This window comes from Prionailurus bengalensis, chromosome A2 (assembly GCF_016509475.1).
Source record: "Prionailurus bengalensis isolate Pbe53 chromosome A2, Fcat_Pben_1.1_paternal_pri, whole genome shotgun sequence".
Taxonomy (NCBI): Eukaryota; Metazoa; Chordata; class Mammalia; order Carnivora; family Felidae; genus Prionailurus; species Prionailurus bengalensis.
In genome coordinates this window covers 73,879,276-73,901,904 of record NC_057348.1, presented here as the reverse complement: position 1 = coordinate 73,901,904, position 22,629 = coordinate 73,879,276, and the positions used below count along the sequence as shown (strand labels likewise).

At 44.5% G+C, this 22,629-nt stretch overlaps 1 protein-coding gene across 1 annotated transcript in view; it reads left to right on the top strand.

Moving 5' to 3' along the window:
- The window catches only part of POU6F2 (POU class 6 homeobox 2), a 387,072-nt gene that overhangs the window by 251,233 nt on the left and 113,210 nt on the right, over positions 1-22,629 (top strand). The window contains exon 4 of the mRNA XM_043588527.1: positions 8,219-8,565. Coding sequence (XP_043444462.1) covers positions 8,219-8,565 — 347 coding nt within the window. The remainder of the gene's footprint in view (positions 1-8,218; positions 8,566-22,629) is intronic.

Below are 22,629 nucleotides of genomic sequence, written 5' to 3'. Positions count from 1 at the left end.
GTATTAAGAGCCCAGTGTGTTGGGGTGAGATTGGGAACTGACTAGCTTTTTTAGCAAAGAGGACTTTGCTTTGGGGTGCCCACATCCACATTGGACATCCTAATTCTTCCCCAGACAAGTTTTTCAATTTCTTTAGAGGAGAGCCTCCCCCTGATTTTTCCGGAGAGTTTAGGTTGGCCTAGCTGTGGGCCATTCTGCAGGAGGAGATGGAAGGAGATCAGCTGCTCACAGTAGGCTCTCCACAAATCCCACTGGAAATTCCAGCCGGCCTTGCCACCGCTGAGTCCCAGGCCTTTGCGATGGCCCCTGCTGCTGCTTCTCTTTGCTTTACTCTGGGTACTTCCTTGCTTTTCCTCGTCCTTGTTTAATGGGCCGTCTAAAAGCTAACATTGCAGTCTCACACTTAATACTTGTGAAAACACTCCAACAAGAGTGCTCCCCAAAATGTCAACAAATGCAGTAACGGGTGGCAAATTGCCCTCATATCTAAAAGAATGTGCTAAAGATACTGAAAGATTCCCGGGTGTCTGTTTTCTGGTTTTTGTTTTTTCTTTTTTTGGTTTTTTTTCCAAATAGCGATTTTGTTTCGGTATGCCTTTGCTGGTGGAAGAACGGATTCGTTTTTCAGAAAAACACATTGTCAAAATTATGGAGATGGCAGAATGAGGTGCTCCAGTTGAAGGCCAAGAGAAGAGCCACCCCCTCCTGTCTGGGATGCTGGGAGCCCCAGGGGCGATGGCCCCTGACCCCCTCCCTGGGTGATGTTTTAGAATGCAGATTTTGTCCTACTCTCTGGAATCCACTTTTCTAACAAGGTCCCCAGGTGATTCTGTCCACAATTTGAGGTAGGCTGCCAGAGTGGGCAAAAGCCAGCTTGGTAAGAAAGAAGTTCCTGTAGTTCAGCAATACCCAGTAATTTGTAGGGATTTTTCATTGGGAGAATTTTTTTTCTGTTTGTTTTCTCCTGATACCCCAACAGATGCTGAGATCTCTGCCTTACATGCAAGAGAAACAAATGAGAGATTAAAGATATTTCTGGAACTATAACCATGGCCACACGTGAGGTGGTTACACATCATAATCTTTGAAGCAGAATGGATCTTGCTTCCTTTTAACACTGTTGCCAAAAATAAAAGCAAATTTCCCCCAGAAGTTCTCACCTTCTGCAGGTTTTTCAGAGTCCTCCGTTCCCGACACACTGTTTTTTCCATCCACTTTGCAAAGCTCCTGTCCACCAGTGCAGGCTGGAAATGCCCTTAACGAGGGAACCAAAGGGTTCCTGATCTGCACACTGGCTTCAGCTACCTTGGATGTTATTTCTTGGGGCACAGGAGGAAGCAGAAATCCAGGTTTACCAACTCAACTTCCTCTGGTTGGGTTGTTCTAGATTCCATTCTTTTTTCTTCTCCTGGGGATTTTAGTGGGCAACACAATTGAACAATAATTACAGCATTGGAGTGGGGGGAGGGGGTGCCTGGATGGCTCAGTAGGTGAAGTGTCTGACTCTTGGTTTCCGCTCAGCTCATGATCTCATGGTTCATGAGTTTGAGCCCCACATCAGGCTCCACAATGATACTATGGAGCCTGCTTGGGATTCTCTCTCTCTCTCTCTCTCTCTCTCTCTCTCTCTCTCTCAAAATAAATAGATGATAGATGGATAGATAGATAGATAGACAGATACAGAGTTAGGAAAGCAAGAGCTACCTCAGGAAGCATGAGTTTTCTTTTTGGTGGCCCGCAAGCCCAGTGATTTGTAAGACTGAACCGATTTGGGAGTCGCTGTTCCTGATTAAGGACAAATCCATCCAGAGAAAGAACTCTTCCTGTCACCAAAAATGCTCTAGAGACAAGGGTGTCACAGAGTTCTATGGACAATATAAGCTGTTCCCCTACTCAGATACTTAAAATGTCACCAAGCTGAGCCCAGTATGGCTTCTGCCTGATGTCTAAGTGTAGACGAGATATTCTCTTACCATGATGGCAAACTTGTGACACAAATAAATTGCTGTGTGGCCCGTCCCCACCTCCCTTCTGCTCAGATTTTTCACTTCCCTTCCTGCAACCCCATGTCTCTGTTCCTTATAACGACCCATGTCTTGCCCTCAAATTAGCATCTTTATCCTCAAACACACATGTACATTTCCTATCAGCAGGCTTTCAAAAATTTTTTGCCTGCAGCAGGACAGAGGTACAACTGTACACGCTTTCCCAGGAGCTGAACGATTCATCACGGAGCAGACACTTCCAAATTAGCTTCTGTAGCCAGGTGCCTGGACCAGCTCTTCTCAAGAGCAAAGCCTCAGAGGGCATCCCTCCCTGTGTGAGTGTGCAGTTACCTTTGTTCCAGCCCTCAGGAGGAAATAGATTGGCCCATCCATACAGCTGATTCTCTTATGTTCAGGGCTTGGAAGACGCACACCTAAGACTGAGCCATCCATAACACTCACTTGCTAGGTAAACTTGGAAAGGTCAAGCTGTGTGAACTTCTGAGCCCAAGTTCAACATGTACAGCATGGCAAGGTATCATCTATCCACGTGGTTGTCTTGAAAAGCTAAGTCATTCATAGTAAACTTAAGTACTTTCCAGACTATGAAGCACTGTCTTATTTTGAACCCAAACTGCATCACTGGTCTCCACCTGCTCACACAGAGTGTCCACCTTCCACTTGGAAGAATACTTTTCTCTGGCATTTCTGGAGGAGTATCTCGCCAGAGCTCAGGAGCAAGCCCGTGGCTCACTTTGATAGCGATCCTGTTGTTCTGCGCTGTCAGACCCGTGCCCGTGCGGTGGGCATGGTGTTTTCCTCTCTTGGCCACCTAGCATCCTGCAGTCCTGCCCGTGTCCCTCCCTCTGCTTCGCCAGGCACAACCCTCACTGGTGGCTGACCTGAGCCCTCAGAGCTGCAAAGCCATGCAGAGTGGAGAAGGCTTGCCTTCCTAGCCTGTGGCATCCCGAGACAGTATAGCTTGGCTCCCAGTGTGTGAATATGGAGAACAGCAATTATTATTATTATTATTATTATTATTGTGGTAAAATACACATAGCATAAAATTTGTCATTTGAACCATTTTAAGGTGTACAATTCAGTGGCTTTAAGTACCTTTGTGATGTCCAACCACCACCATCTACTTCTAGAACTTTTTAAACACCCTACACAGAAAACCCATACCTGCCAGGAGTTACTCCCCAGCCCCCACCCCCAGCCTCTGCAATCACTAATGTGCTTTCTGTGACTATGGATTCGCCTATTCCGCACATTTCATATAAATGGAATTATACAGTATATAGCCTTTGGCATCTGGCCTCTTGCCCTTAGCCTCATACATTGACCTCTTTGTTTTTACTTGGTGCCTTTTCTCTCTGCCTAGGAACAGGCTTGCACCAGGGAATGGGACTAAGGATGCATTTGAATAGCCATTACCATTACGCTTTTCTCAGGATTCCGGGGCACTTTATGTTTTTAATTTTTTTTTAATGTTCATTTATTTTTGAGAGAGAGAGACAGAGCACGAGCAGGGGAGGGGCAGAGGGAGAGGGAGACACAGAACCCGAAGCAGGTTCTAGGCTCCGGGATCTGACCTGTCAGCACAGAGCCCGATGCAGGGCTTGAACCCAGGAACCGTGAGATCATGACCTGAGCCGAAGTCAGACGCTTAACCTGCTTAACAGACTGAGCCACCCAGGTGCCCCAGGATTCTGGGGAGAAGCCTTCACCCGGCTCCTTCTCTTTGGCCTATATCCTCTATCCTCTGTCAATGTATTGCTATGAGGCTACTCCAGTTCCCAGACAGGCCCAGAGATATATAAGCAGACTTACTTTGTCCCCTTTCCCAGCATGCTGTCAAACCCAAACTGCCAGTGTGCCAGCCATGCCCATATATGCCTGAGCCTGAAAAGTGCAAGGAAATGCTGAAGTTGAGATCCCCCCACAGAGTGATTAGATTAACATGATGTTATACTTTGTGTTAACAAAAGTGAGCACTTCCTCTGATACGCGAGTGCCATTTTGCTTTCTGTGGTCCTACGGTGTTTCAAATACCTTGGAGGTATAAGACACATCTGTATTTCTCCAGAATCTTTCATGGACTTGCCCTTCATGTGCACATATGCCCGATGCTTTCACTTTTCCATGTCTCTGCCTTGGAAGTAGCCTTATGTAAATCCCAGGCATTGAAATTCCAATACCTCTAGGGGTGTGTGGCTTTGTTATGTATGTGCTTTCCTGAGGAAACCTCTAACAAAGATTCAAAAGAAGGAAGTTTTTCTAATTTACAGCTGACATATGGAAACCGAACAAATGGAGAATTGAAAGATTCCTGGTTACTCCTTTGTCATATTAAATTATTTATTGGGGAGGTTTCGAGCCACTGGTTTCGCCGCAGTGTTCTCTCTAGGAAATTCAGAGTTGGCTGGAATTTTGTTTGGGGTTTCTTTTTTAAAAGTGTAAGTTTAAGAAAAATGTTAAGTGAATGTAATGTAAATTTCTATGCATCTCTTTTTTTCCTTCATAGCGACTGATATTGTAGTTAAATTTTACATTTACTGTTGGTCTACATAGTGTATAGTAACCAGACAGGGGGGAAACAATCATAAAAGGAGGTAAATACCAGGGAAGAAAGTAAGAATCATTTTTTAAAATTTATTTGTTTACTTTTGAGAGAGAGAGAGACTGAGAGAGAACAAGTGGGGGAGGGGCAGAGAGAGAGAGGGAGACACAGAATCCGAAGCAGGCTCCAGGCTCTGAGCTGTCAGTACAGAGCCCCAGGCAGGGCTTGAACTCACAAACAGTGAGAACAATGACCGGAGCCAAAGTCGGATGCTTAACTAACTGAGCCACCCAGGCGCCCCCAGAAAGTAACAATCTTTAATCTTCCATGCATAGGGTCAGAGTTCACACTCAACAATTATCATTTAATCCACAAACATTCTCTATAGTTAAATGTCTTTGAACCTTCCTATCTTGTGTGTGTATCTCAGTACGCTTTATACAATGAGCTGTTTTAGAGGCTCCGGGCTTTACTGCTTTTTTTTTTTTCACTTTCGTTTTACACAGTGTTATGTAGGTAGCTTTGCTGTTTAGACCAGCGTTGCCTTCTTGTATAAACCCTCATGCTTTTCTTTGCATCCAGTACACGCCTGGACATAGTTTATTATCCATCATTTTTTGCCTGCCGATGCCAAATTAGCTTATGTAAAACCTCGAAGAGGTTTTGTGGAGGTTAACTTAATGCCTTTCCAGACAAGCTGCAGGTTATGGGAAGGAAAGAGCCAAGCAATGTGAACATAGCAACATAAAGGAACGAAGACACGTTTGGACCCATGTCTCATTAGTAGGTTAGGGTCTGCTGCACCTCCCCATCTGCCAATATCTGTCTGCCAATATTCCCCAGCCTATCCTGCTTCTAAATGCTGATTTAGATAAATGCTTTTCTAACCAAAATGAAACAGTATGGTATTTAAGTCAACCATGAAAATAGGCGCTGACATGTGTGCCCCCCCACCTGAAAGAAATCAGGACGGGCTTGATTTGAATCGGGCAGGAGGCCAGATGCAATCAGATTCCCCAGATCTGTAACTCTACCAAGAGAGATCAAATCCTACTCCTCCAGGACCTTCCAGATTGCCAAAGATCCTGGAAGGTCAGAATTGAGCTGGGCTCCCAAACTGTCAATAAAATGTGATTTTGTACGATAGGAATGGGCGGGTGGTGAAACCAGACCATTCCCTTAAAGTTCCAGTAAATGGGATGACTGGGTATTTTTTTCTAGAGAGACTTAATTTTTTAGAGCATTTTTGGCTTTGCAGCAAAATTGGGCAGAAGGTTCAGAGAGTTCCCATTGACTGGGTATTTTCCAGCCCTCTTTCATACACACCATCTCTACCTTTGGAGTCCCAGAGCACTCTGGACTCACATGCAAGACAGGGCACACAATGGACCGAGTGGTTGAACAGACCTAGAGTAATTCAGCAACCCGGTGAAAACTTGCCATCCCAACTGGTCCAATGTGGAAGCTCTACGTGGTGTCTGAGAGCACAGATTAGTATTTGGTGCCCCTGGGAGCCGTCAAACTACCGTTTCACCAATACGTGTGTGCCTGGCTTTAAACGAACCTGATTTTAAAAAAAGAAATAAAAATAAACAAATCCGATTATATATTTATTTTTTTAATTTTTTTTAATGTTTTTATTTATTTTTGCGACAGAGAGAGACAGAACATGAGCAGGGGAGGGCCAGAGAGAGAGGGAGACACAGAATCGGAAGCAGGCTCCAGGCTCTGAGCTGTCAGCACAGAGCCCGATGCGGGGCTCGAATCCACAGACTGTGAGATCATGACCTGAGCCGAAGTCGGACGCTTAACCGACGAGCCACCCAGGTGCCCCCGATTATATATTTAAAATCTGACTTACACCGGAGGCTAATTGGGAGTTATCTGTCTTTCCATCACTTTCAAAAGATAGGCTCTCCACTCTCTCTGAGCTCTAAAGTCATCCCAAACTTCCCAGAGCCTGTGTACCGGCAGCCCATTCTCCACGTTGTCCTTCAGAAATATCACCTAAGCCAGGCGGTGTCATCTGGGCGCTTCTCACATTCTGTAATATCCTCTCTTCCTTCCTTTCGAGGAATGACCCTCACTCTCTTGAACCCTCCTTGCTCTCCTTCGGCACCCTCTGTGAACACTGTCCTGGCCTCTCTAACCCAAAGAAAACTCCCTGTCCTGATTCTCTGGGTCATTTTGGTCTACCATTGGCAGGACTCTGTAAAATTACCCCCAAACCTGATTGTTTCCTATGAGTTAATCTGATCTCCAATAAATAGATGATGAACTCCGTGAAGGCAGGATTGGCTCCTTGAGTCCTACACATTGGCACAGTACTTGTGCCTAGCTGATGTTCAGTAAGCCTAACGAAATGACTCTGAAATTTACAAAAATAGTCATTGCTTGGTTTTCTTACAAAGTTCTCTAGGTGTCCTCAACATACGAATCAATGTACACAGACTTCCCAAGAACATATTTGTTGTGTGAAGGCAGGTGTGCAACACGGCACTTTATGGAACCACAAGATTTTTTTTTTTTTAAGGAGCATTTCTTTAAAAATAGGAACTAGTTTAATGTGACAAAGAGGAGTTTTTATTTATTTATTTATTTTAATTCTATTTTTTAAATTTATAGCCAAACTAGTTAGCATACAAAGAGGAGTTATTAATGTTGAAAATCTTGACTAATTCTAGGTAGGGGAGAAGCAGGAAGACATTGCAGCCAAGGCCAATGGGTTCAACATCGACCCTTATATTTATTTGTAGGCTTGTTGGAAAGCTTTTAGACTGAGATTCAGGCAAAGAAGGAGGTGAACTTGTCGCAGTAATTTTCTCTAGATCATTCTTTGGCCAACCTGTCTTCCTGCTGCAGAAATCGTTCAGAGCCAGATGGGCATATGAGAACAAATTTACTGCGCTCAGCGTTAAGAAGCTGGGCCCACCAACTCTTACTTTTCAAAGAACAAGGGAATCTTGAAAAGATGATATCATTCTCTCAGTCCCTGGCCTGGTTTTGAGGTGATAATGTGTCCAGTAACCACTGCAGAGTTCACAGTAGCCTGCTCTCTAAGCCTTCCAGTTTGGGGGTGGGGGTAAAGGAGCCCTGTCTGTTTGATCAGCAGGCAAAATATTCCCACTCAGGCTTTTATCTCTGCAAAGCTGAGAAGCATGTACCATCTTGAAATTAAAAAAAACAAAACAAAACAAAAACTGTACAAACTTGAAACTAACATGTCTGAAGTAGCGGGTGCCAACGACACCACCGACGGCACTGCTGATCAAAAGGAGGTGACAAACAACTTAGTTTCCGTTGGGTTGAGCATTTGCCGAAAGAAGTAAACGGGTTGAACTTTTACAGTCGAAAGCAACTCTTGAAAGCGTTGAGTGTCTTTCCCAAGCCAGTGCGGGAAGGAAGAGCGAGAGAAGGCAGGGAAACCGTCGGCTCGCACTGCACGGTACCCTGCAAAGTAACGCCGGACGGGTGACCCGCTGGTCCTCCCCAAAGTTTACAATTCCCCTAGGAAGTGACTCTTCCCTCCCGGCGCCCCACAACCCCGGTCCGCACCGGAGCGGTGAGGGCGAGAGAGCAAACTCCGAGCTCGCGCGGAGCAAGCGGTCGGGGACACAGCGGGACGCGGCCGAGTGTGTTTCACCTGCACGTTCCCTTTCTCTCCTTGTAGCTACCTCATCCCTGAACTCCCAGCTCCAGCAGCTCCAGCAGCTCCAGCAGCTCCAGCCGCCGCCGCCGCCGCCGCCCGCCGGCCAGCACCCGCCGCCCGGCCCGCAGGCGCCCCCGCAGCCCCCGCAGCCGCAGCCCCAGCCCGCCCCGCCCCAGCAGCCGCCTCCCGCCTCCCAGCAGCCGCCGGCTCCGCCAGCTCAGCCCCAGCAGCAGCCTCAGCCCCACCCCCACCCCCCGAGCCAGAACCAACCGTCTCCGACTCAGCAGAGCGCGAGCCCCCCTCAGAAAGCCAGCCAGTCTCCGGGACATGGCCTTCCGTCGCCGCTCACGCCACCCAATCCTCTGCAGGTATGCTCCCCGCCCCGCCCCGTGAGCTCCGGGGGACCTGTCCTCGGGGTCGCGCCGTCCCCCCCGCCCCCCCCACCTCCAGGCCGAGGGCCGGTCAGACTTAGCACCCAGGTCTGCAGCACCTAATTCGAATTGATCTCCTAGACGTAGGGAAGAGGAAGCAAATAGCAGGCGGCTGGGGATGCATGTAAAGGAAACAAATAGAAGCCCATTGATGTTGCCCTCCAATGGATAAATGTGTTCTGTTTCCTCCTGTGAGAGGCCGGCACTGTAAGTGCACTTGTAGCCTGTAATAATTCCATTTTATGATACTTTCTGAAGGCAGCAAAGATAGCATCCAATTAAAATTATTACCAGCACAGTTTTGTAGCCCCGTGGAGAACTGCATCTCCTGTCCATGAGGCATGGTGGTTATTTCTCTATATTATGAATACAACAGTGTCTTACCTTAAGTACTTTGTGCTCTTTTGTTTCTATTTTTCTAAAGACTCTCTGGGGTTAGGAGGGTAAAGAAATTCAGCCCCTGGTCTGTGTCCCAGATTCCAACCATTCCAACCACAGACTAACAATTTCTCTAAAATTATGCAAACAGCCTCAACACATCTGCATCTTTATAAAATAATAAAGCTTCTATACATTGACTTTTTTACCTTGAGGCCTAGGGCATCAAAAATAGATATTCAGGCTAACTACCAGAGCTTATCCTTAATCGACCATCATTCAGGAATACAGAACTTTAAAGTTCAGAAAGCCATTCTTAACTTAGATGCCTCTAAAATAAATTAGCTTCAGAATATAATGACTGTGGTGTCAACACCTCAGATCCAGAAATTAATAGCCCAGGTTTTGACTTACATAGTGATGTTTTCCCCAGTGAGATGACAGATGGTTTAGTGCATTGGTGATACAGTGACAAAGTCCAACAAAGTGAGCAGCCCATACACTCATTTCAAATGCCAAATCAACCCCCTCCTTGATTCTGGGGCAGGCGGCCCTCCCCTACCTGAGGACAACAATAGCCATGAGTCCCCAGGTCCTCAACAGCAAAGTCTGCAAAGCCACACTAGCTTGACACACAGAGAGGCCAGTGGATTTAGAGTTAGCATTTGAGAACTGATTTTGTTTGTTGTCCCCTAACTTTGTTGCTATGAACTTGAATTCTCAATGGTGGCCCCAAGTTTTCCTGGAAATGAAACCATTTGGGTAAGATGAGTAATTGTGTTTTCCCCGGCACTTGGGTCGTTGTTGCTTGGAAGGTGAACGTTCTTTTGAGTCGGGTTTGAATGTGTATTTTTTTTTTTAATCTTACAAGTGCGAGACAACATAATGCCTTTGACCTGGGACTGCCATGAACGCAGGCTATAAAAATCTAAAGTGTGCACTTGGCACCTACGGAGAAAATAGGTACAATCAAACTTACAAGATGCATGATTGCAGCCATCCTAATGTTTTTAGCATTTGGAATTCAACTCTATTATTCCAGAGAATGAGTTTAATGCTTTTTAGGAGCAGTTAAATTAGATGGACCTACACACCATATGATTAAACACTTCCTCTATGTGAGGCACCCAAATAGGAGAAATTACCAACGAAAAGAACTTGTGCTGCTCTGAGGGATGAAGTTACTTAGCTCAGTCCCCAGTTGTTGTATCCAGTCCAGTGTTCCTTAGAGTGGAGCGACACTTTGAGCTCTGTGGACATCAGTCTTTTCTGAACAGTGTCAATATCTTATAAATCTCTATTGGCCACTGAAAGTCAGATATAGACAATCCATTTGAATGGCTGTTGATAGGACTTGTGGATGAGGTGACCGATCAGCCTCATGGAAATAAATTCCAACAGGAGAACTTCCAGAAGTCATTCAATGGTTTCCTATGAAAATCCAGGGGACCTGTTGCGTTTTGTGTTGTTTTTGCAAGAAATGAAGGCTGAGAGTCACATTTCTTTCTTTACAACCTTGAGAGAATATTCTTTTTTGCTATTAGGGTTTAAAAACATTTTTTTTAATGTGTATTTATTTTTGAGAGAGATGGAGACAGAATGCATGTGGGTTAGGGACAGAGCAAGAGGGAGACACAGAATCCGAAGCAGGCTCCAGGCTCCAAGCTGTCAGCACAGAGCCCGACACGGGGCTCAAACCCACCAGCTGTGAGATCATGACTTAAGCCGAAGTCAGACGCTCAACCAACTGAGCCACCCAGGCGCCCCTTTCCTATCAGGGTTTTAACTCATAAACTTAACAAATACATTGGTAAGGTAATACTCTTAACTTCTGTGGATCTAATGCATGACCACTGAAGGAATGATATAGTAAAACATTTTAAAATATTGCCGAGTAGATAGAGAACTAATTTTTAAGAAGAAAAAGGTTTTTTTTCCCCTTTACTATAGGCATGTGTAAAGAAAGTGAAGAATTCCATGGTTTTGAAATACTGTTTTCTTTCTACACTAACTGAGGGGTTTTTGAGTTTGTGGAACATGAAATGTTTGAACTTTTTAAAAAGAAAACTTTAAGAGGACCTGCAAAGATATTTAACTCTCAAAGGTAATGATCTTTATGCACCAGAGTAAAGTGTTTTTGTCTGAAGATGATTAAAAGAACAAAGATCAACTAAAATCAGATATGACATTTTAAATTCTATTTTACAAGTCTTTGTTTTATGTGGGCTTTGTCCTTTTACATTGTTCAAACTCTGCTTGCGAGAGAGCAGTTTAGAACTAGGCAACTTAGGTTGTCAGGGAAAACCAGGAATTCAGAAGGTTTAAAAAAACAACTTCGAAGAATAATAATTATTTCTACAAGTGTAGAGAGGCTGTCACATCTTCAGAAAATTATAATAAATGTAAGTGGCTTGTGTCAGTCTAGTTGGGTGAGGTCATTTCTCGAGATGAAAATTAAAAAAAAAAAAAAAAAAGGCGAAGAGAGCTGGCAGGCTGTATCACTCTAGACTGAAACTCTCCAAATAGTTCTGGTCGAGTTTTGCTCTACTATTGCAATATAAGTTTTCCACCCTTTTACTCAATTCCATGAAGTTGACTGCATTTACAAAACCAGGTTGTTGCTTCAAGACAGATAGGAGTCTAGAGTATTATCACTTCAGAGTACTAATTTTTGGTTGCTCAGGGTTATAGGGGAGCTGGGTGTCTAGCGTGGGCACCAGAGCTGGCCCCTGGAGGGCTGTCTTTGGAATCTCCATGGGCACTCGAGAGCTACCCACCCACAAATTCATTCTCAGGAAGGATGAGAAGAGAATTTATACTTCTCAGGATAAATAAGAAAAGCAGACTTGGGTTTACAAAACACAACTATGAGTTGAATTTAATCCTTAGGTTCCAGGATAAATATCAATCCATACTTCTTACCTTTGCCCTAACCCATTGGCCCCGGGCTGTGCCAGAAACTGAAACCAGGCATACAGAATGGGTTGGGCAGGAGCAGATCAGAAACATAAATGGAAGCAACTTTGGGGAGGAATATATAGGGTCTCATCATTCCTAGGTAGAAAAAACAATGTACGGTTTTAATTTCAACATATAATTTTGATCTGGATAAAGACCCTGTAAGCATAAGAATGGTGAAATACCTCCTTTCTGTGACCTTTGAGATGGCTTTTCTGGAGACCGTTCCTTGGGAGTCTGTATTTGCACTAGGGTAATTCTAAACGTTGTGTAAAAGCCCTGATGCGCGCATGCCCTTTCGTCAGTGATCTGGAGATAAGCTGGATGTGGTTGGAGCCTCGTCACAGAGTCATGGGAATAGGGGGGCTCCAGGGTTTGAGGTCTTACTCTTGTTCTGACCCTCCTCCAACTAGCTGACAACTTTGGACAAGTCACATTAACTCTTTGGACTTCGTTTTCCTTGTCTGTTAAATGTGTGGTCTATATAATTTTTAAGATCCTTTTCAGGCCTGGGAGTCTATGGAAATGTTGGTAGGCCTGTAGAATAGTATTGGCTATTGAAAACTCGGTGGTCCTGAAGATTCTGTGAGTATTCTTCAAGGTCAGGTTAATTTCTTCCCACTCAGCTGGGTGGTAGAGTGGAAAGAAAGTGGGGACACACATAAGTGGGATAATGATAGCAGAAGCAGATTTTATCTTAGCCAGAGAGTCCAAATTAAAGTCAAGTTTTTATCCTCAGAGAGTCACCGCTGTAAACTGTGGTCCCAGATTGCTTTTCCACACCTATGCATTAGAGGAGCTTACGAAACCAAATGCTGCATTTAACCTTGGCCTTCTGCATGTCGTCTTGCATGGCAGGAGGCAGGATAATCTTTTCCCTTTCTTGTTGTATTGCACATTTTAATAAATAACAGAGGGAGAGAGAAATCCATGGAAGCAGTTAGGGGAGGGAAAGTTATCTATGCTTGTTGAGGAATGAGGGGCATGGTCACCTCCTCAGAGGTGAAGTTGCTCGAGAGATAGTATAAAATTGCTCTCGACCACGTGCATTTGCTAAGGGAAAGGTCTTGTTACCACTCAGGCACCCAGGAGTAAAACTGCATCCATTCCACCTCTGCTATGCAGTGGACACAGCCTCCTGATCTTCTCATGTGGGACGTTTTCCCACAAAACTTTCAACACTAAGTTCCAAAGTGTGTGAGTGATAGAGGGTGGTATACTATCACCAAAGAGCCCAACCCCTTGAGAAGCAGTTAGAGGCACATGACTTTCATCCTTTGAAAGCAAATTGATCTCCAATGGCTTCTTCCTATAGAAAGGCTCAATGTAACACTGCATGTTAACTAACTGGAATTAAAATAAAAACTTTAAAAAAGAAAGGAAGAAAGGAAGGAAGAGAAAGAAAGAAAGAAAAAAGAAAAAAGAAAAGAAGGAAGGAAGGAAGAAAAAGGAAGGAAGGAAGGAAGGAAGGAAGGAAGGAAGGAAGGAAGGAGAAAGAAAGAAAGAAAGAAAAAAAGAAAGAAAGAAAGAAAGAAAGGGAGGGAGGAAGGAAGGAAGGAAGGAAGGAAGGAAGGAAGGAAGGAAGGAAGGAAGAGAGAGGGAGGGAGGGAGGGAGAGGGGCTCAGCGCCCTGGGCTAACCTCCTTTCTCTCCAGCAGTTAGTCTTCATTTAACCTGGAATGAGTTAAAACTTTGTGAGTCTAAGTTTTTTCATCTATAAAGCGAGGGGGTAAAATTAGACACTCTCTCGAGCTCCTTCTTCTATTCTATTTGCAGTTTTATATCACAAACCTCTGAAACTGGGTTGGGTGACCCATGCCAGTGCAGGAGACAAAAACAATCTTTGTCCTCTCTGCTCATCCCAGGTTCTCAGGCTGGGCCCATAAACTAGACTCACAAATGACAGACTCACAGGAGAAAACCAAACAGGAGCTTATTAGCATGGGTGTCACCCTTAGGAGCACTCAGTGATGTGCAACTCAAAGGGGGTGGTTAGAACTAGGGTTTACGTAGCGGTGGGTAGCGTTTTCACAAAAGAACAACACATTCGTAGAGAAGGGACAAGACAAAGGAGAAGGACATGGAAGTTCCAGGGATGGCAAGTTGTGAGAAAGCAAATATGTGAGGAATTGCCCAGCGGTATGGGCTGGTTTCAGCAAGATCTGTTATACAGAGTCCTCGATTGCTGAAAAGGCTCTCCGGTTGTTCCCAGTCATCAACTGCCGTCCTTCCCGGTAGAGAGGGAGGGGCGGGGCACGTCTTTACACATTTATGCCCTGCTTTTGGCAAATAGGGAATGTCAGAGAGCTTTTCTTATATCTACCTGTTTTTAGTTGCCTTCGGCTTGAAATAATCCTCATGCCGAAGTGACACGTTTGGGGGTGGCATATTCTGCTACCCTTTGCAGGCACATTCACCTCGTAATCCCTTTGTGGCCTTGGTGATTCTAAAAGAACTCAGACATCTTCGCGCCTACACAGGGCTGAATCACTGTAGAATTCTCCTAACCTGGACCAAGACTAGGGTGAGGCAAGGGAGGCAGTCAGATGCAAGATTCAAGCTGCCCCCCAAAAGGCAATTGTCAAGATAGATAATATTTTAGTGCAGTGTTTCAAAAAATTAAAACGAATGCCCAAATCCAAGATGAACTGAACATCAATTTTTTAGATACAGGATCAGTAACAGTCTCGAGTCGTATTGGAGTCTGAGGCAAGAGGAAAAAGTCAGTAATGCTGATTTTGTGGATCATGAATTTTTCACATTCGTTTTGATTCTTTTAAAATATCACATTAGGGGCGCCTGGGTGGCTCAGTCAGTTAAGCATCCAACCTCAACCTCAGCTCGGGTCATGATCTCACAGTTCATGAGTTCGAGCCTTGTGTCAGGCTCTGTGCTGCCACTCCAAGCCTGGAGCCTGATTCAGATTTGGTGTTGGCTTCCCTCTCTGCCCCTCCCCCACTCACACTGTGTCTCTGTCTCTCTCTCAAAAATAAACAAGTCAAAAAAAAAATAAGTTAAAAAAAATTCTTAATATCATGTTATTCATCTTGATTACTGTGTTTTGAAGCAAATCCTTAAATGTTGTGCCTGAGCTAAGTGTCTCACATCCCTCAACTCTAACCCTCATCGTTTGGGTTGAGCTGGCAGATATTTTCCAAGGCTGGTGGCATTCTGTCCGCTGTAAATTCCATTCAGGTCTTGGATTCAGGTTTTCTAGTTGAACTTGAAAATGGCATCAAATTTTGCACAATCCAAAAGCAAGCGTGTGTTTTACAGTGGATTGGGGCTTACCAAACTGCGTATGCATGGATCTAATAAACCGATCGTTGTGATTGAATTGAAAAGTGTTGACAGTCAATAATTGGTTTGGCTGACATTTTTCACCCAACTGATTTATGGTTTTATGAAATCCAGTAAGTTTGGTAAAAATGGTGGAAATATCACGGTGTAGGCAGCATCCTCCTAGAGCAACTCAGGCTGTGAGGACCTTTCAAAAATGGGAAGAGTCCACACAGTTGTGCATAAGACTTCCTCTCAGGCTAAAGAACCGAAAGAAAGTTAATTATTATGGAGGACAAAACCCATGTAAACCCAGAGAATTATCATGGAGATTAAATACAACATACTGATGGAAAGGCTTTGTGTGTTATAAGTATGTTAAGCAGCTGTTGATTATACCGCAGATATGAAACAGTACAAATTTATTTCTGTGTATCCCATCATCTGGTAAATTGAGGGTTCCATGCATCGTTCATCCATTCAGCAAGAGTTTGGGTGGGAAATGGGAGTCCCTTTACCCAACCGTACTCAGCACTGAATAAAATGAACAAAACATACTTATCCACATTCTCTGCAAGGGACAATTTTTCCTTTTATGAAAGAAAGAAAATCTCCTTAAAAAAAAAAAAAAACCTCAGTTCAACATTACTGACATTTCAAAGAATTTATTACAAGCATTCGAGATCCGGGAGGAACAACAAAGTTTATATTGCTTTGAGAGTGGCAGGGGGAAAATTAGTTTACCAAGAATATACTTATATACTGCGGTGCTTCTTTGTCATTGTCTAGATTTACCATTTCTGTTACTGCTGGGTAGATTAGTCAAATCATGTAGAAAAGGGCTTAACAAAGCAGGCAGCGTGTTCACCCCACTGACTATGGAAGCTCACGTCAAGTAGCGACAGATAGGAAGGGTGCCAGACTCGAAGGGGGGTGGAGAGATTATTGCTGCATTTGAACGTGGCAAGCCGTAACTCCCCCCAAGGAAAGCAGCGCCTCTCCGATCATGACAGTGGGCGGATCTGAGGCTTGTCTGCCCTGCGCTCAGCAGTGAGACTGGAGCCACACACAACGTCCAGTCGCATCACCCTCTGTCGGATGTGGCTCATAAGCGAATCTCAAAGTCTAGTTCAGGATAGTTCTGAAAGAATTTTGCCTCCATGTGCATAGATGCAGGCTTTAGTGGCAATTTGAGACGTGCCGAATGTGCCGGCTGGCACTTCGCTCTGAATGAGCAAAATAACAGCTGGTATTTGTGTTAATGCAGTATTCTTGGGCTTGCATGATCAAGCGTTATTCCTCATATTTTAGCCCCAATTCATTTCCCACAGGTTTGGGATACATTTTCCACGGGCTTTTAAATTGACTTCCACAGGATAGACCTGCAAGGGAAGGTTCTCCGGGTTGTAAAGAAAGCACTTCTGTCATTATCTGCAAACATTTATCAAGCACCTGTGGTGTGCATGGTAGCCCCAGGAAAGGTCTGCAGAGCAATGTGGGGCCATAGAGAGAGCATGGTCTTTAGAAGCAAACAGACTTGAACTTGAATGAACACTGGCTCTGCTGAGCACTTGGGTGAGGTCAGCCCATCGATTTCCTCATTGGCTGGAGGGATGATATGGGGACTAAATGTGATGGTGTCCATGAGAGGATCTAATTCACTTCCTGAGAGTTAGCTGGCACTAAAAAATACCAGAATCCTGCCTGCCTTTCTTCCTTTTTTGACTACAGACATTATCATCCAAGGGAAACAGGAGACCCAACAGACCCACTCAAAGTTGAACAGAAAGCAAATAGTCACGGGAATATAAAAGTGCGCATGTACACAATAACAGTGCACACTGCACACTATGGAAAAAGCCATAGAAACTAGAATGAGGCTCATAATTACACACAAGTTTTGCAGAGTTGAGTCAGAGAGGTGAGGGGGATTTCTGAGGAGGGGGACACAGCAGAGGGAAGCGGGGACACCTGCAGCAAGGGCAAGCCTGCATGCAGGGGAGCAGGAAGAAAGAGAACTGTAGCAAAGTGCTTGTGTAATCTTAAAGAATTCTCACTTCAACCCGCCGAACCTCAGATTCTCCATCAATGTTATTAAGAACCAAAACTTTTTTTTTTCCTTCTAAATTCCCGAAGTTGTGGGTTTCAGTGTGTGGGTGAACAGGAAGAATCTTGGTGATCCCGGTTCTGCCACTAACTGGCTGTGTGACCTTGCACAATCACCTAATCTCTGGGACTCAGTTGTGTCACTTACTATATGAAAAATTTGTATTAGATGATCTTAAAGTCTTTTCCGGCTCCACATTCTATTCATGAAATAATACAAATAAGGTGGTTTGGATTACACGGAAAGAAAGAGCTATGTATGTACAATAACATAACCCACAACACATACACAACACTCAAGAAAGACTCCTGATAGTATGTGACCAATATATGCAGTATGTTTGGAAATTTACAAAGTGCATTTTAGAGACATGATTTCATGCTTTGGTCTCATGGAATGACCATTATCATTTATCGACTGTATCCGTGTATCTTATACTCTCTGAGTACTTTAGCCTCTCATTTCCTCCTCACAATAGCCCAGAAGAGGCAAAAATTATCTTTGTTCAAATGCAGGGCAAAGAGACTGTCAGAAAGCTGAAGGAACTTCCTCACCATTACTGTCAGACTTCAGAGCATTCTCCGTTTATATTGTTCTGCCTCTGCAATGTTCGTTTGGGTCGTTGGTGAGCTATATATTCTCATTTCCTTATTTGGCTGCCAGCATTTTTGAAGGCAACATTTCCCGAAGTGCCTTTCATAAAACACCAGGCCAAAGAAATTGCATTGAAAATAGATTTCATGGTAGGTCAGATAGATAGATAGATAGATAGATAGATAGATAGATAGGGACCATACCGTATGCCAGTCCTAAATACTTCTCAATGAATAGCAGGACACTGAAAGTTAAAATGCATCCCACAGTAGAGATGTCTAGTCAACATTATTTAACCACGAAATTCTCAAACCTACGTAACCACTGAACCTTTTTTTTCACATAACACAAATTAATATCCCATGGAAAATCCCTCAGCAACCACTGCTCTATGGCTCCCTTCTCTAACTTAATACAGCGTCCGCACAACTAAATTAACCTTGCATTTCCTTATGCAAGGAACATCTTGCAAAAATCCACAGACCAAATCCCATGGACTGGACGGTAGAGAAAAGAAATTACAGAAAAATGGGGAAAGAGGGGAGAAAACACTCAAAAGCAAAGCAAGAGCAGGGAAAGCTGAAAGCAAGGATGGTCCTTACAGTTGGCAATGAGAAAAACCACCTGGGTCAAAAAATGAAGTGAAGGTCTGGCTGCCTTGCCCCTCATGGCGGCTGAGGTCTTGGGGGGCTTCTCCTTTAGCTCGGCCTCCCCTCTTCGTCTTCTTCCCTGCCCATTCTTTCTCCTGTTCACACATCACTGCACCTGGAACTGTGCCTCCCCGTACCAGGGCACAGAGAAGTGACAGGGTACCACTGGCCCCCATGGCCCCTGGCAACACCACGGAATCAACAGGACAGAGAGGGCATGCACCCTCCTCACCACACTCCCGCCCTCCTGGCTCTTGACTGAGAAGTTTCCAGTGGTCAATACCCTGACGACTTCCTTCTCAGCCTCTGCATTTTAAGAGTGGTTGGAATCCAAACAGGTGAAGCCAGTCTGAAATCTGTATGGCAAGCCGGGTGTAAGGCCTCTAGAGCACCAGATTCCGAAACTCTCTGTCTGTGGGACATTCTCTCAGCAGTAATGCTCCCATCCTGGCTCGCTCTCTCCCTTTCTTTCTTTCTTTCTTTCTTTCTTTCTTTCTTTCTTTCTTTCTTTCTTTCTTTCTTCTTTTCAAATTGTTATTTGTTTGTTTATTTTAATGTTTATTATTTATTTTTGAGAGACAGAGAGACACAGAGCAGGAGTGGGGGAGGGTTAGAAAGACATAGAATCCAAAGCTGTCAGCACAGAGCCTGACACGGGGCTCGAACTCATGAACCATAAGATCATGACCTGAGCCGAAGTCAGATGCTTTAACCAACTGAGCCACCCAGGCGCCCCTCAATTTTTTTTTTAAATTCTAGCTACTTGACATACAGTGCAATATTGGTTTCAAGAGTAGAATTCAGTGATTCATCACTTACATACAACACCCAGTGCTCATCATGACAAATGCCCTCCTTAACACCCATCACCCATCTAGCCCATCCCCCACCCACCTCCCTCCATCAACCCTCAGTTTGTTCTCTATCTTTAAGAATCTCTTATGGTTTGTTTCCCCCAGCTCTTTTCTCATTTCCTATTTTAAAGAGAGAGAGAGTGAGCATACCTCAGAGGCACTGGTGTTTTCTTTCTCCTTCATCCTCCACTGTCGAGAACTAAATTGGGCATTCTGGCTTCAGTACAGAGACAAGACAGAGAAAGGCGCCATGTTGAGAATGGCAGTTCCGGGGCGCCTGGGTGGCGCAGTCGGTTAAGCGTCCGACTTCAGCCAGGTCACGATCTCGCGGTCCGTGAGTTCGAGCCCCACGTCAGGCTCTGGGCTGATGGCTCAGAGCCTGGAGCCTGTTTCCGATTCTGTGTCTCCCTCTCTCTCTGCCCCTCCCCCATTCATGCTCTGTCTCTCTCTGTCCCAAAAATAAATAAACGTTGAGAATGGCAGTTCCAGAGAATTTTCTTTCGTGTGTAAGAGGAATCCACATGGCAAAGCTTCAGGTGCTCTTTGGAGTGGCTGTCCACTGAAAGGACAATTCCGAGTCCTTGGCCACTCAGTGGGGATGCCTGTGAGGCCACGGATGAACCCCACAGTGGTGGGGGAGTGCCCTACAGGTAGATGCTGACAGCTCTCTTCTAGGAACTAGCAGCTGTCACTTGAAGGCCCAGTTGGGCTCTGATCAATGCAACTTTCCAGTCCAACACATTTCGTCTGAACTGTCGTTTGACTGGGATCAGCCTGGCGCCAGCCACCACTTAGTTTTCTACACCAGAAGATACTTCACTGTCATAAAAGAGAAGTAAAGTCAGGGATCTCCTTCTTTTCTCAGCTGGGCTCCATATCCTCCCTGAGGCTGGCCGCTCTTTCCCGAGTTGAGCTCTGTGTCATTGCATTGTGAGGTTATGAATGTGGCATTTAAAGAGAACAAAGCAACACTGAAGGGTTCAGAGAGGAGAAGATTTCAGAGAAACCCTCTCACTTCCCCCAAGGAAAACTCCCCTGAGTCTGGTTGTCTTGGAAACTTGTATGTTGTAAATCAGGGGGAAAATAATCTTGTATGTCGGAGGTTCTAAAAATTAACAGTCCTTACAGTAATTACCACGTCCGGCATTCTGCACTCCATGGAAAGAATTTGACCAATCTTGAGCTAAAACCAAATGGTCCTTGGAAACAACCTGGACAAGGCAGACAGTTATTAGAGGCAGAAAGCAAAAATGGGGTATTTTCCAAGCTCCCTGAGTATAAATATCTCCGTGAATACATTTTAAGCATCTTCAAGGCACAATCTGCATACCATTTTCATTGCTACTGAACATCCTTAAGTGATAAAGTAGGTATCTTCATACCAGAAAGGCAGGCCTCCATGTAATCAAATATTTTCTGGGCCACAGAGGCCTATTATCCCACTGCCTTGTCTGACCTCCCACCCTCTTCTTGGCTCACCCAAGCCACATCCTCTCCAAACAGCTGCGGCCGTGCCCACACTGCATTTTGTTCAGTTCTTTGCGTTTTGATCAACTCTTTGCGTTCTTTTTTTAGGAGAACATTTACAAACTCAACGGCAAGGGTTCTCACCATCAACTGCACAGTGGGATTACCTGCAGAGTTTCTTTTTAAATCCCAAGGCCGAGGTCCCACCCAAAGATTCAGATTGGACTCTAGTGGGGTGGGTCACAGTTATCATCATTTTTTAAAAGCTGTCCAATTGATTCCAATGTGGAGCCAGGGTTGAGGATAACTACCTATTGTCTTGTAAATAGGCTCACAGTTATTCATTTCTAAAAGAGCAAATTCCTACCTCTTATTTACACAAAACGCTTTTTACATGCAGTGTTGGTTGCAGGAGCGGTGCTAACTTTTATTCTATGACATAATAAAACTAGGTCTTCGTTTCTAAAAAGATTGAGCTGGTGTGACTTCTGCCCTACCCCTCCCCAGATTCACAGCCCACCAGGAAATGAAAACAACCATAAATGTACTTTGTTATCCACTGGAACCTCTCCCAGACTCTGAAGGTGGGTCATTAGCCAGTATTTGCAGAAAAATCTCACACCTTGTGATTCACCTCTGACACTCAACATAGAATATGAGAAATAAATAATCTTTTAACGCCCTCTGCAAATAAGAGTTTATGAGATGCCCAGTCTGATGCTAGATGGCATCTTATCCAGTCTATACCTGGGCTTCTCAAGCTCTTATTTGCGTATGAAGCCCCCTGGGATCTTGATAAATTTACACTCCAATTCAGGAGCTCTGGGGTAGAAAGCCAACTCCAGATTCTGCATTTCTAATGAGCTTCCAGGTATGGTCCAAAGCTCAACAAACCTTAGATGTCCCAATAGCTCACTTCATGGGTCAGAAAATTACAGGTAAGGACCTCTAAGAGGCACGATGCAAACCAAGGTCTATCTGCCATAACACCTTGTCTACTGTGCTAAATCTGCCTCTTTTTAGTCTTTTTTTCATTGTGGGATTTTCCTCTGTTTAAAGAGATCTCATTTAAATCACGGAACAATTTCTTCCTTGCAGATGAAAACGGAGGTAAATTGCACAGTTGGAAGAAAGACTCTCACTGTCCCCTGTCTGGTCTTTCTTGTAGCTCCCGATTTAAGTTTCAGTCTTATCATTGCTCAAGAACCAGAAACTCTGCAGTTACAGGGGAGAATGGGGCCATACATTCTTCTCTTTATTTGGTAAATATACCAGTTTCGTGGAACTGTTTGTACCCAACTGAAACTCAAAGAGATTGAATGGTCTGTGACCACTGAGAAATCAGAGAAGTCAGGGAGTGTCGTTCCAGGTTTTAGGCCCAACATCGCCTGGCTATGTGACTATGAAGATCACACCTTCCTGCGTTTCCATTGTCTGTTGTACAGACGTGGAAGCACAGTTGACACTGTCTGCTTCTGTTGTGTGTGGGGGGGCGGGGGGAGTCTTCTCTTACACCATCATTTCAAGATGCTTTTTCAGGAGCAAAAGCCGAGATACACATAAAACGGTAGCAAAATCATCCTCCAAGTGTAGAGTCCATACAGAATTAGAATGTCATTCTTTTTACCTGCCGGAAGATCGTAGTGTGGTTTGTAGAAGTCCTCTACCCTCTTTATCAGAAGTGTGAGAGCTGCTACAGAATGACATTCGCAGGG